The sequence below is a fragment of the Ictalurus punctatus genome, chromosome 14, assembly GCF_001660625.3.
Source record: "Ictalurus punctatus breed USDA103 chromosome 14, Coco_2.0, whole genome shotgun sequence".
Lineage (NCBI taxonomy): Eukaryota > Metazoa > Chordata > Actinopteri > Siluriformes > Ictaluridae > Ictalurus > Ictalurus punctatus.
In genome coordinates this window covers 24,271,891-24,287,585 of record NC_030429.2, presented here as the reverse complement: position 1 = coordinate 24,287,585, position 15,695 = coordinate 24,271,891, and the positions used below count along the sequence as shown (strand labels likewise).

The 15,695-nt window shown below is 38.2% G+C and overlaps 2 protein-coding genes across 14 annotated transcripts in view; both read right to left on the bottom strand.

The window, feature by feature from the left end:
• Positions 1–6,470, bottom strand: part of tnip1 (TNFAIP3 interacting protein 1) — a 34,813-nt gene extending 28,343 nt beyond the window's left edge. For 11 of the 12 annotated variants that reach the window (XM_053685990.1, XM_053685991.1, XM_053685992.1 and 8 more), the window contains exon 1: positions 2,892–2,995. The gene's annotated coding sequence lies outside the window, so the exon portion shown is untranslated. Of the gene's footprint in view, positions 1–2,891; positions 2,996–6,331 lie in introns of those variants that run through there. The other variant, XM_053685983.1, reaches the window with a different exon arrangement.
• Positions 6,471–12,602: 6,132 nt separating this feature from the next.
• anxa6 (annexin A6) overlaps positions 12,603–15,695 on the bottom strand; it is a 39,936-nt gene continuing 36,843 nt past the window's right edge. The window contains exon 25 of one of the 2 annotated variants that reach the window (XM_017484530.3): positions 12,603–13,023. In XM_017484530.3, the coding sequence (XP_017340019.1) occupies positions 12,964–13,023 (60 nt within the window). In that variant the 3' untranslated portion in view covers positions 12,603–12,963. 2 annotated transcript variants of the gene reach the window in all.

The window sequence follows — 15,695 nt, the reverse complement described above, 5'->3', positions numbered from 1 at the left end:
TTTCTCGAACTTGACTTAGCTTCACCTCCATTAAGACTCGATCGTGACATGACTTCAGTGTAAGACTCGATCTTGACTTGGCTAACGTTCTTAAGACTCGATCATGACATGGCTTCGACCTCCTTAAGACTTGATCTTGACTCAGTCTTGGCTAGTCCTTGTCTTGGCCTTAACAATGCAGTGTAGACTATTCGGGATGTCACGAGAACCGATACTTCGGTACACTGTCGGTACCGACATTCTTAAAACGTGAATTGTTTTTCGGAGTAGCGTAGGTACCGTGGTTGCGATTCTTCCGGAACTGAAGGGGGCAGCAAATACGCGTGAGTGTTTTAGTCCGTCCACGAGCGGTCAAGAAGAAGAAGAACGCCTACAAGCACACAGGAAAAACTACAGGATTAGCGTAGCTTAACAAGTTTAGCTCGTTTTAGGAAAGCTCGTTGAGCGGAAAGGTCGCGTCGCTTTCCGGTGTGCAGCCGATGCTGTCGCTCATTTCAGACAAAGCGAGGAAACACCTGGAATTTGGCGGAGCACCTGAAAGACCGTCCTATATCATGTTTGTTTGAGGCAGCTGGCATTGTAGCTGTGAAACCAGCTAACGTCATGCTCCGTGTAATGTTAGCGATAGCCAGTTATTTGTTAACGACGCTAACACATTGCAGTGTTATAAAGTACCTCCGAATGTTCCACCATGCATCGCCGTTCAGCCCGTGTCCTGTCAGCAACATGTCACTAATGATTATTCAAATGCTCATGCTTTTAATAAATCTTTTTGGCCTGCCACCATATCAGTGAATTTAAACTAAAGCATTCAGAGTACAAGGGGTGTGTGTGTGTGTGTGTGTGTGTGTTTAGGAGTACATCTTAGCACTTGTTATTAGCATGTAGCACTGTTCTATTAGTCATCGTCAGACAGCGTTTGATATCTAAAATGCCCCCCTCGCTCTCAGTCAGCCAGAGGAGGATGTCCTCAGGAGTTTTTTCTGTTTAATTAATTTAAAAAAATTTTAAAACCACACCGTGGTATCGACTATCGTGTTCTTTTGGTGGTATCGGTACCACCTACTACATTTTTGGTATTGTGACATCCCTAGTAGACTACAGCTCTAGACAGGTGCTCTCATCTTATATATATATATATATATATATATACACACACACACACACACACACACACACACACACACACACACATACATATACATATACATATACATGTTACCACAGTGCCACCACAAACCACCACGGTCCATTGTTCTTACAGTTATCAGCCTATTTCACTGGTTGCTTGATTTTAAAGGGTTTAATCCAAACCTCACAAAAGTGTGTGTATATACACGTCAAATCCTACAAATAATGTCCACTTGGCCATCTAGAACATCTGAATAATCATCATGATATCTGAACAGCTGGAACATGTTCAGACCAATACATTTACTACATTTACTGAGTTTCTGCTTTAGAGTTTTGTATAAAACGTTAATGTCTCAGAATGGTTCTTCACTCAGACGGAACCTTACAACGCTAATGTCATGATGTATATTTTAATAAAAAATGATTCCGGTTCACTAAATACCCTTACTGGAATATTATTACATGCCTTTTACAGCAGAAACCCATTACGTGACTACAGAAGATGTCAGATTGCTAAACAGCATTTCTTTCATCCGTAATAAATTTGAAATAACACCCAGAGCGCTGGAGAAACAGACAGACATTGAGAGAAACAGAGAGAGAGACAGAGAGAGAGAGAGAAAGAAACAGAGAGACACAGACAGACAGAAAGAGAGACACAGACAGACAGACAGAAAGAGAGACACAGACAGACAGACAGAAAGAGAGACACAGACAGACAGACAGAAAGAGAGACACAGACAGACAGACAGAAAGAGAGACACAGACAGACAGACAGAAAGAGAGACACAGACAGACAGACAGAAAGAGAGACACAGACAGACAGACAGAAAGAGAGACACAGACAGACAGACAGAAAGAGAGACACAGACAGACAGACAGAAAGAGAGACACAGACAGACAGACAGAAAGAGAGACACAGACAGACAGACAGAAAGAGAGACACAGACAGACAGACAGAAAGAGAGACACAGACAGACAGACAGAAAGAGAGACACAGACAGACAGACAGAAAGAGAGACACAGACAGACAGACAGAAAGAGAGACACAGACAGACAGACAGAAAGAGAGACACAGACAGACAGACAGAAAGAGAGACACAGACAGACAAAGAGAGACACTGAGACAGACAGAGGGAGACACGCAGACAGAGACAGACACAGACAGACATAGAGAGACAGACATAGAGAGAGACACGCAGACAGAGAGAGAGAGAGAGAGAGAGAGAGAGAGACGCAGAGAGACAGACACAAACAGACAGACACAGACAGAGACATGCAGACAGAGATACAGAGAGAGAGAGAAACGCAGACAGAGATACAGAGAGAGAGAGAAACGCAGACAGAGACACATACAGAGAGAGACACGCAGACAGAAAACGACACAAACAGAGAGAGACACGCAGACAGAGACAGAGAGAGAGAGAGAGAGAGAGAGAGAGAGAGAGAGAGAGAGACACGCAGACAGGGACACATACACAGAGAGACACGCAGACAGAGACACATACACAGAGAGAGAGAGCGCGCGCTTTAACTGCGTTATTGACCGTGCACAGTAAACGGTTAGCTTAGCATCCGTCTAACAACAGGTGATGTGTTTACCCGTAATGCCATGCTAGCTAGAGCTAACACCTCTTTGTTTCTGATTGATTTAGCCATCAAATACATCGAAATCCACCTAATAAGATCATAAACTAACCACACAGCACGAGTTACTAATAAAAAAAATAAAATAAACATCGCCATATTTTCACTACCTTTCTCGGCTGAATCTCCGACGAGCCTTCGGAGCGGAGCAAAAGAATTGTGCGGAAGTGCCTCCGTGGGCGTCACCATTTTTCCGCCATAGAGACGCCTTCGACACGCCCATCCTGGGTCATGTCTCTACGCTCTGATTGGTCATTGTCCCTAGTCACGCCCAGTCGCGTTTCGCAATGGTAACCGGGGGAAATTCCTCCTCGCGGTAATGTAAACAGCTGCGGTTCACTGATCAGCGACCCAATAGTGTGCGTCCTTTTCCGGCTCATTAGCATATTTAAAGAGACAGTGTCTCAGGCGTCACAGCTGCCTTTTTCCGTTTTAGTAGGATACTATAGGTGTTATTAATGATGCGTTTCTTAATCTTTTTGCACCTCTTTTCAATCTAATAAACAGATAATTAATTAAACAAACAAACAAACAATTAAATAAAACACAGCGTAATATTATTATAATCCTAAAATGTAAACTATATAATGAATATTTTATTTATTTTTTGGAGTCATGATCCATGGAGCACTTAAATCACTAAATATTTGTGGCTATACATCATTTTGAGAACCAAAGATATAAATATGAAAATTGTTTCAATTCCTCATTTTCCCATGAGTAATTTTATTTCTAGAGGTGATTTGACCTGACCAACTCAAATACCTCAATTAAAAACCTCTATGAATGTCACTTTCTGAACACTGGGGTTTCAGTATAACATTAAATCTACATTCTGTTGATCTGATGCATGTTTGATGATGGATGTTCAGAGGAACAGGGAGAAAGCTGGATTAAGTAATTCCTCAGTAACTCAGATAAGGGATGTTGTTATTTGGCCAAGAAGCTCGTTCCCAGGAAATTTCAGAAGTGACGTAAACACGTAGAGCCCACTATTAGTCAATAGTAAATTATTTGAGAATTTGTCACCATTAAAAATATGAGCAGTAAAAATAACACACTATAATCATTATGTCAGGTTAGATTTGTGATCACCACGTTGTGCTGTTCAAGTCACATAACAATGCACATAACTCAAGAGATTAGACCAATTTATTAGATTTTTTTTTTTTTTTTTAAATACACAGCTTCAAGTACACATCCATTCCTGAAGACATGCTGCAACATTAATTTTGTGGAAATTCCTCTGAAAGTTCCTCTGATGTTACTTAGTAATGATTTATCAATCCTAATAAAAGCGCTACAGACTACAGAAACTTTTTTTTTTTTTGTCGCATTTTTTGAACTAATTTCCACATTTTGAACCGCATCATATCATTTTTGATGATTATCCTGTTAGTAAACACATTTAGCCTTAGTATCTTTTTACACCAGCTCAAGGTCATAAACAGTATGGATGAAATTTGACTGAGTTTAGCTTTGCTTTACATTTCTTTTAAATTCACTTGCCATATCTGTGGCCTTGTTTCAAACAGTCTTGTGTGTTCAGACAGTTTTGGTCACATTCGCATTACTATTTCTGGTTGCGTCTCCACATTTGGGACTAATTCAACCTTCAGCCAACATGAAATAACCGGCTAATATTTTGAAAAAGTTCAACTAGGGAAACCTGAAAAGAAATGTAATTAATGAATTCTTCTTCTTCTTCTTCTTCTTTTTTTACGTTCAAATGTCATCAAGGACCAATTTTATAGTGCACTGATCTAAATCTAGACAGTTTGTAACATCCCTTAACACCCTAAAGTTCCTAAGTGTACTGTCATATGATTTCCATTAGCTTAAAATGTCAGCAGTACAGCATGACTTTGCAAAGCTCTCTTTCAAAGCCGTGTGTGAGATGTCACGTAAACACTGACATCTGGTGGAGTCTGATCACAGGTTACGAAAATAAAAGAGAAGAAGAAAAAGAAATCAGACAAGAAAAAGTGTATTATAACACGTTATGCCTCTGAAACTGCAGATGAGAGCTGAAGTAATCATGTATGACATCATGTACAATACTAACATGTGAACAAAAGAATAAACACGTGAAAAATGTGTGAATCACGTGTAGCGTTTTTTTTTTTTACTGGTATACAAAGAAAATGCTTATCTTTAACTGACGAAACTGTACATTCGACTGAATACTAACATGCTACTTTACAATTTTTTAGTTCAAATCCATAAGACTCATGATCCAGTGACGCGGAAAACGATGCAGGAGTGAGGTGTGTAAGTCTGAAACCATCCATCAACCAAAATCTGGACTTTATAAACTAACACTCATTGTGGATTTCAAGCCCGCAGTAGCTTTCCGTATGTATAAATACTGCATAAAGCATAATACTACTTTATATTTATATAATGAACTGATGAAATGGGTTTATTTTAAATAAATCATAGCAATTACATCATGTTCTGAGCTTCTAGTCTTCACGCCCTTTACGTTTCTAACCCTTAATAACACTAAATATAATCTAGTAACTCCACCCAAAACAGTGCAGAACAATGAAGCTATGAGTGAAAATGGTGAAAATGTAGAGCGACTCTACTGTTATGTACTGCTCCTTTAGGAGGTTTAGTACATTAAATACATCTGTAGAGATTAAAACAGTGCCATTTCAGTATATCAGTCTATATCATGCATCTGAAAGATCTTTCTGTTTGTTGATTGTAACTCAATGACAGGCTTTCCAGTGACATTATTTCTCTGAGGCAAAAACAAGTTTCAACCTTGCAAGCATCCCCCTACACCAATTTTGTCATCACAACATTGACTTTAAAAACTAAGAAGTATAAAGAAAACAGTTTGCTGTTAGCTATGGCTATACAAAAGCTGCTGTTGTATGTCTATTACTAACATGACAGTTAATGGGTAATGTGGTGAGTGTGTAGTTTAGGTAACACTCATATTTGCTATAAAGATATAGTAGGAAACTGACCATAAAGCGCCACAGAAAGAATTAACTTAACGGTGCTTTATATATATATATATATATATATATATATATATATATATATATATATATATATATATATATATATATATATGTGTGTGTGTGTGTGTGTGTGTGTGTGTGTGTGTATGTACGAATGTGTATGTACTGTGTATGTTCAAATATAGTACTTAACTCAGTACTATATATATATATATATATATATATATATATATATATATATATATATATACATATATATATATATATATATATATATATATAGTACTATATTCATACATACGTACATACACAATACATACACATTTATACACACACACACACACACATATATATATATATATATATGTATATATATACATACACACATATATACAGTACTGAGTTAAGTACTATATTCGAATAATACTAGACTATAGTGGATGTAAATGGAATTGTATCTCTATTAAAGAGCCAAGAAAAAGTCTATATAACTTCAATTTGTATTCATAACACACACACACACACACACACACACACACACACACACAAACACAAAGACACACAGCACTCACCTACTCGAGCCCCTTGCATCCGTGAGGCGTATTTTAAGGAAACTGGTGGCACTGGGGAAGTGTTAGCTGTGCTTTTCGACAAAAAGGGGGAATTCCCGCACAGTGGTAGGGCCCTGATATTTTTTAAGCTCTAAAAGAAAAAGAAAAAAGGAGGGGGGACCTACTGTTTGCTCAACAGTCTGCCTGGTTAAGTGTTAACACAGTGTGTGTGTGTGTGTGGATCAGCATGTGCATACTCCACATTTATCAAGGTATGGTATGACTCCAAGAAGGAAACATTTACCTAACAGCCCAAGGTTGAACCCGTTTATCTGAGTGGATTATGCATACTGACTCTTAGTTCTGTGCAAAATTGAACATGATGCCTATTCCAGTGCAAGAAAGATAGAAAGTACTCGAACAAAAGCTCCAAAAACACCAAATTAAATACAGTAAGTAAATTATTTTCTGTAGGTCTTTGACAAGCAGATGGTTCAGGAATGTAACTTCATTCAGAGCGAATTTAAAGTCACACATTAACCGGCTTATGTTTTTGGAAGCACTAAGAATGACTCCTACTAAAATTAAATGAAAATAAAATAAGCCACATTCATTGTAAACGTCTTGAAATGCTAAGCCGTTATTTTCACAAGAAGTATACATATTATATGTATTTAGTTCTTTTTGTTCAATTTCTTGAACAAAAGATCAAAAGGTTAAACAATTAAGACCATTTTTCACAGCCTTCGTTGCTCATTGCTCCTATTTAACTAGGGTGCCAATATTAGTGGAGGGCACTTTGTATATATGCATGTATATATATATATATATATATATATATATATATATATATATATATATATATATATATATATATATATGTATGTATGTATATACTTGTGACAGTGAAGTAGAAGATACTAAAATTTTGTTGCACACTTCTTTTTTTATTTCTCTGTGTGTGCATGTGTGTTTGCAGGCATATAGGTCAAGCTGAAAACACAATCCTGATGGTTTATTTGCGTTTTTCTTTCTAATCGCACATTGGTCTCGCTGCTGCTGCTGCTGCTGCATAATCAATGCTGTCTGGAATGTTGGCCCAGTGCAGGGGATTTCCTAGGCTCACAAGTTTTTTTTTCTTCTTTCCTCTTTTAACTCAAAGATGGTCTGACAACAGCATGCACACACACACAAACACACACACACACACACACACACACACACACGAAAATGTGCACTTGAGCACACATGCACATACAAACACAGATGCAGATGTTAAGGGCCTCTTTGATACAAAAGTCAAGACTAAATGTGCCTCAGAGTTCTGTTCAGCACTGGAACGCATGTTTCTACTGAACTGGAACGAACTCTCCTGAAGTTAAATCAAATTTCATTGCTCTTATGCAGATAATGAAAATGTTACTTGTTGTGTTCGAGGGTACAGATATTAGAGCTGTATGGATCCGCCAAAACCTGAAACAGGATCTTACATTACAGCGCAGACATTATACTACTGACATTACGGTACTGACATTACAATGCAAACATTAAAGTACTGACATTACAGTGCACACATTACAGCACTGACATTACAGTGCAGACATTACAGTACTGACATTACAGTGCAGACATTACAGTACTGACATTACAGTGCAGACATTACAATACTGACATTACAGTGCACACATTACAGTACTGACATTACAGTGCAGACATTACAGTACTGACATTACAGTGCAGACATTACAGCACTGACATTACAGTGCAGACATTACAGTACTGACATTACAGTGCAGACATTACAGCACTGACATTACAGTGCAGACATTACAGCACTGACATTACAGTGCAGACATTACAGCACTGACATTACAGTACAGACATTACAGTGCAGACATTACAGTACTGACATTACAGTGCACACATTACAGCACTGACATTACAGTGCACACATTACAGCACTGACATTACAGTACTGACATTACAGTGCAGACATTACAGTGCACACATTACAGTACTGACATTACAGTGCACACATTACAGCACTGACATTACAGTACTGACATTACAGTGCAGACATTACAGTGCACACATTACAGTACTGACATTACAGTGCACACATTACAGCACTGACATTACAGTGCACACATTACAGTGCAGACATTACAGCACTGACATTACAGTGCAGACATTACAGTGCAGACATTACAGTGCAGACATTACAGTACTGACATTACAGTGCACACATTACAGCACTGACATTACAGCACTGACATTACAGTGCAGACATTACAGCACTGACATTACAGTGCAGACATTACATTGCAGACATTACAGTGCAGACATTACAGCACTGACATTACAGTGCAGACATTACAGCACTGACATTACAGTGCACACATTACAGCCCTGACATTACAGTGCAGACATTACAGCACTGACATTACAGTGCAGACATTACAGCACTGACATTACAGTGCAGACATTACATTGCAGACATTACAGTGCAGACATTACAGCACTGACATTACAGTGCAGACATTACAGCACTGACATTACAGTGCAGACATTACAGTACTGACATTACAGTGCAGACATTACAGCACTAATATTACAGAGCAGACATTACAGCACTGACATTACAGAGCAGAAGTACAGACATTACAGTATAATGTCTAACAATACTGACACTCAACCACAAGGAAATTTCACACAGTCATAATGCTGAATAATTTCAGATTTTTCCAGTATGTTTAGAACAAAAGATGAATTGCAGCAGGGAATTTCCTCATGATAAAGCACCTCCTTCTGCTTCCTCTCTGTCAGGTGTGAATGTAGATAGACGTAGTGATAGAAGAGAATGTAATGGTAAACACATTGCATATGGGGGAAAAAAGATTGTACAGTACAGACATTAAATATGAAAGTATTTAAAGTTGTAGTAGTACAGTAATATACAGATATATTAGTACAGTCAAGATGTGATTAAGTGCAGACATTGCGTGCAAATACATGAGATAGAAAAGTCCAGACGTTACAGTGCAGTTATCAGGTTCATCATAACTTATAAGGCTGTGGCTCGTCATAAAACTGTTTTATATGACAATTTAGCTTTGTACAATTTTCCACTTCTGCAAAAATCCATGCAAATGACTCTTTACACCAATTCACAATGAGCGCACACACACACACACACACACACACACACACACACACACACACACACACACACACAAGAGCAAACAAACAAAGTATGTAGGGGGCCTCTTTTTTTTTTTAAAGGGTCAGGCATAATCTACACGGTCAGAAACATTAAGTATCATTAAACATTATGGCTAGTGAGGTTATTGTTCTGAAATACCTTGTGATAGCACAGACCTTTATTTAGTCACATTTATTAAGTATAACACTGCATTCCCAAGCTTAGCACTGACATAATAATGGTCCGTTAATAATGAAAAACGTGAGAAAATATCTAACAACGCTGATTCTCAACCACAAGGAACTTTCACACAGTGATCATGTTGGATAATTTGAGATTTCGGCATTACATATAGAGGGGGGGAAAAAAGATGAATTGCAGCAGGGAATTTCCTCGGGTCAAAGCATCTCCTTCTGCTTCCTCTCTGTCAGGTGCGAATGTAAATAGAGGTAGTGATTGAAGAGGATTGCTCTGCTTATCTCAGCCGTGAGTGCAGACAGAAACAAATCCCCACTGATAAGTTGTGTGTGTGTGTGTGTGTGTGTGTGTGTGTATACTATATTTCAGTCATGGTAAAATGGAGATTAGCACAAAAGCTAAACTAATGCTATTCACTTTATACTTCTTGACATAAAATTGCAACATGGGAGATTTTCAAAGTGACAGGAATTCCCAAATGATGCAGCTTGGAAATAGTATTTTCACAACACATATATTTATTAGGGGCTAATCTAAGTATTATAGCTAATCCACAACACAATAGTACATGGACACCTGACCATCACACCCATGTGTTGTTCTTCCCCAAACGGTTGCCACAAAGTTGGAAGCACACAATTGTATAGAAATGTCTTTGTGTGCTGTAGCTTTACAATTTCCCTTCACAGGAAATAAGAGGCCCAAACTTGTTCCAACATGACAATGCCCCTGCGCGTAAAGCCAGCTCCATGAAGACCTCGACCCCACTGAACACCTTTGAGATGAACTGGAACTGGAGTCTCTTCACCCAACATGGCTGAATGATCACAAATCCCAACAGCCACGCTCCAGAATCTAGAAGAGTGGAGCTTATTATAACGACAAGGAGGGGACTTGATCTGGAATGTGATGTTCGACAAACACATACGGGTGTGATGTCCAGGTGTCCACAAACTTCTGGCCATATAGTGTATTTTATTGGACATATTTCCAAAATGTTGACGCTTTAAATAGGCTGGTCATTTGGTTGGGTCAAGGTTGGGTGTCAGTGTTGGGCCACCATAATTTTGTCCATCGGGCCACCAAGGATGACGCTTTCACTCAGCTTTAAATCCACCTGGTTAACACTGGCCCAATGTCAGACATTCAGTTACTGTAGGTCATGGTGAGGTGATGACGTCATTTTGTTTGTTGGGTACATGCTACATCAGACTCTCTCTCTCTCTCTCTCTCTCTCTCTCTCTCTCTCTGGCATCAGCCTCTACATGTGCTACGAGATTTCGCATCCTACCCTCCTCATTCCCAGCACCACTGTATAGATCTGCAACAGGGAGGTTTCTCCTTCTGTACCCTATGCATCAGTACCATGCTTCTCTACATCTCTGTGTATTCATCTCTCTATCTCTACCAGAGCAACTACAATTCATACTCGCTCAATAGCAAAGATACGCCAAGACCAACCCTACTTCCACTCCATTCATACCAATAAAAGCTGTTAATCTCATTCTGAGAGTTGTCATGGCGGAAAAGTATTTGTGATTTGTGGCCAGCATTCCCAGGAAAGACCAGGTGACATTTCTCCAATCTTTAACTGTCAGGTTTCTAGTCTGTGCCCACTGTAGTCTCTGATTCTTGTTCTGTGGTCTTCTGCCGTTACCGCCCAACCACCTCAACGATCGAACGTATCGTGTGTTCCGAAAGATGAAAGTATACTGTATATTTACTGTATATTGATTTTGTATGGTATTATGGTAGGGCCTTATTTTAACATTACAGTCGATTACAGTTTACCTACTATTGGATAAAAAAATATATATATATATATATACAATAATAATAATAATAATAAAATAAACATGTGTTACATCGAATGAAATAGCTATATCTTGGTATTTAAAGGTTTCTTCACCGTCCACTCTCACATGCTAATGTGACAGTAATGGAGTTCATTATTAAAAGTGCGAGTAGTTTATGAGGCAGTTTCCGTAAGCCGAGATCGGTCTGACTGTTGAAATGAGACAAATCAACTGCAAAAACAAATATATATCATGTGCTACAAATGTCTAATTACAGTGACTCAGATCAGCCTTATATTAGGCTCTAGATTTTTTTTTTTCTCCCAATAAAGTCGCAAACAGTTCTCGGTTCACATCAGTATTTCTTACTTAGATTTGACAAGTGTAGAGTATTTAACTTGCAGATATAAACTTATAAACTTTCAGGTAGCAAAATTACACAGCTTTGAAATAGTTAAGAAGCCGAAATCCAGACATACACGGTAATGTGCGAAAGTTTTAGTCACATGTAATGAAGTGAAAATGCTTTCAAACTTAACGAAGTGAAATATGTTTAAATATCAAAAATAACCGTGAATAGACGGTAAACAACTGAAAATTTAATCAAATCAATATTTGGTGTGACTGAATTTGCCTGTAAAAGTGGGCTATTTCTTACAGTCTATTAACTCCTTTTGTTTAATCACATAACACAGTTTGTTTTTTTCTTTTTTTCTTTTTTTTTTTACAAAATGAATGCTTTAGAAACATAAGGTTTTAGGATATAGATGACATCAAATAAAAATCGAAGGCAAAATTTCTAGCAAAGAGCTCAATTTCTGCACAGTACTGTGTGTACATGCATGCACACATATGTATATACGGTTTACGTGCGTGTAGATGTACTCGTTAGCATAAAATTCCCACGTTAATGTTTTTAGCAATTCAAATGTGAGCCATTTACAGTACGGGGCACTAAAATGCCAGATCCAAATTTTACTGTACTGTATGTGTTGATGCCTCGCTACAGAAGTAAAGTAGACGTATGTTTCACTTTACGTAGCTTTATGTAGCCCTGTCAGTAGTCGTTAAACAAAAGAACGAAACTTGACAGCGGTAGGATCGAGGTTTTTTTATTTTATTTCGTTGTCCACGTTAGATAGACGTTGTTCTGAGCTTGATTACTTAAAAGCACTGGTGGATGGAGGAATTACACTTCAACTCCATCTTTACAAGAAGCCAGAGAATCTCATGAAATCTACACACGAAAGAGTAAAACTGTAAAAAAAAAAAAAAAAAAATTATAATAAAAACGCTTCACAAGACACAGTGAATAGGGCAGGGTGGAGCTGGGGAGTGCGCAGGTCGAAGGTCATCATTTGGCATAACTGTGGCGACGGCAATCGCAGCACATCGGGTTAGGTGATAGGAGACGGGATCATGGCGTAGCGTCTGCTGACTCGACACGGCTCAGACTTCTAATCCTCACCACCGCAAAGGATCAGCAAGGTTTTACGGTAATCTCCTGACGTGTCTCCCTGGAAACACGACATTAGTTCAGTAAAGTAGTTTTAAAAAAAAAACAAAGAAGAAGAATGTTGATTTTAGCTGTGGTAACTTGTTAAAGCACAACAGGTGAAGCCTGTAAAGAAAAAAACAGCTTTATAATGTTTTCGTTCTTATACATATATAGTAAACATATATAGTATACATATATTTTTTTTTTTACTTTTTACGCAATTATAAGTTTGGCAAATAAAATACAACGTACAACATTTGCTTTCCACTAAATCTGCAGATGATTATATAGTTTCAGTTTTGACATCTTGTTGTTGTTGTTGTTGTTTTATTGTAAATTGCTGATGTCATTTCAAGCGAGGATATGAATATTTGAGTATCTATTTCTTTAGGAAGGAAAAATTGTGCGCATATGAATTTCCACAGAATTCTTTTTTTTTTAAAATAAGAATAATCAATCAATCATACAATCAATCAATCAAACAAACGAACAAACAAATAATACATAATAACGTTTGTGAAGGTTCCCAGTCCTCCAGGCCATTTTAAAACATCTAGTAACAGTAATCCAGGGCCGTTAGAATAATGTGAATAATTATGTTCTCGGTCATTTCTAAGTGAGAATGGAGATATACAGTACAGTCTGTGCATCCTTTAAAGAAAATGCCACTTATAAAAATGGTCAACTTGTGTTTGTTAAGATATTATTAGTGTAAATAAAGTCATCTTCTTTTTCTTTCTCCTACCTCACTGTCGCTTCATTGCATTATGTCAGTGCTACACTTCCATTTGCAAAATGGATTAGATGCTAAGTGCATTTCATTTGCTTTGTACTTTGTATCTAAATCGAATCTGTTTTACAGGGCCCTCCACTAATATTGGCACCCTCGGTAAATATGAGCAAAGAAGGCTGAGAAAAACTAGCTTGATTGCTTAACCTGTTGATATTTTGTTCAAAAAAAAAATTCACAATAAGTCTCACGGATATCAACCAATTGCAAACGCAACACAGGTTTATGAAAAAACATCTTTGTTAAATATAGGTGTGCAACAATTATTGACACCCCGTGACCCCATATGAATTCATATGAGAAAAATATATTTGAAGTATATTCCCATTGATATTTTACTTTTTTTTTTGTACACCTGTGTGAATAGGAACAGCAAACTGTTCGACCATGACTTCCTGTTTCACTGGGGTATAAATATGAGGTAACACATAGGCCAAATTCCCTTAGTCATTCATAACAATGGGTAAGACCGAGGAATACAGCTGTGATGTGCGGCAAAAGGTTGTTGAGCTTCACACAATGGGGCGTGTCTATAAGAAAATAGCACAAGCATTGAAAACGCCCATTTCCACCATCAGGGCAATGATTAAGAAGTTCCAGTCGACTGGAAATGTTATGAATCGACCTGGAATTGGACGTGTGTCTGTATCGTCTCAACGCACTGTGAAGAGGACGGTTCGAGTGGATAAAACATCTCCAAGGATCACAGCTGGAGAATTGCAGAAGTTAGTCGTGTCTTGGGGTCAGAAAGTCTCCAAAACTATAATCTGAAGTCACCGACATCACCACAAGTTGTTTGGAAGGGTTTGAAGAAAAAAGCCTCTACTCTCATCCAAAAACAAACTCGAGCGTCTTCAGTGTGCAGACACTACTGGAACTTCAAATGGGATCGGGTTCTACGGTCAGATGAAACCAAAACAGAGCTTTTTGGTAATAAACACAGAGGTGGTTTTGGAGCACACAGAGAGGTAGCCGTATGGAAAAGTCCCTCATGCCCACGGTTAAATATGGAGGAGGATCTTTAATGTTTTGGGACTGTTTTTCTGCCAGAGGAACTGGACATTTTGTTAGGATACATGACATCATGGACTATCATCAACAGATCAACAGATATTAAATGAAAACCTGACTGCCTCTGCCAGGAAGATTAAAATGGACCGTGGTCGGATCTTCCAGCAGGACGATGATCCAAAACATACATCACAATTAGAGCTGCAACAACTAATCGATAAAATTGCTAATAATCGATTATGAAAATTGTTGTCAATGAATCTCATTATGGATTAGTTGGTCTGCGTGCGGCACGGGCGAGATTTACTGCATTTATGCATTATATACTCTACCATCTAGTGTGTGGATTTTAGAAAGGTAACATCATCTCAAATGGAACACTAGCGGGTTTTTTTTTTTTTTTACTAACCGGAAGTATAAGCCGCTATATGACGTCATGGCACGTAATGCGGCGGCGCTAGCTTTACCCTAATACCCGGAATCACCGTACATGACTTTCTTTTCTCTCCATGACCATCAGACGGGACGGAGGCGAAATCGTCACGTGACTGAGGAACAAAGTGTGCGACCTCCAAGTCCTCTAAGGCAGCGGAGCATTTGATATTTAATACAAACGAAAAAATGCTACTGAAGGTTTGCCCCGACCCACCCGATTAATCGAAAAAAAAAATAAAAAAAATCAAGACAAAAATGTTTTACTGACCACAAAATCAAGGTCCTGCCATGGCCATCCCAGTCAGCTCATTTTAAAGATATTTCTTACTTAGATTTTCTAGAATTCTAGGGGCTTGAACTTGAATTTCATGAAGTTTAACCAAAAATGATAAAACAGTGGTTGGCAGTTTAGAGTAAACTAGCACCTCAGTGTACTGTATGTATAGTGGATATAA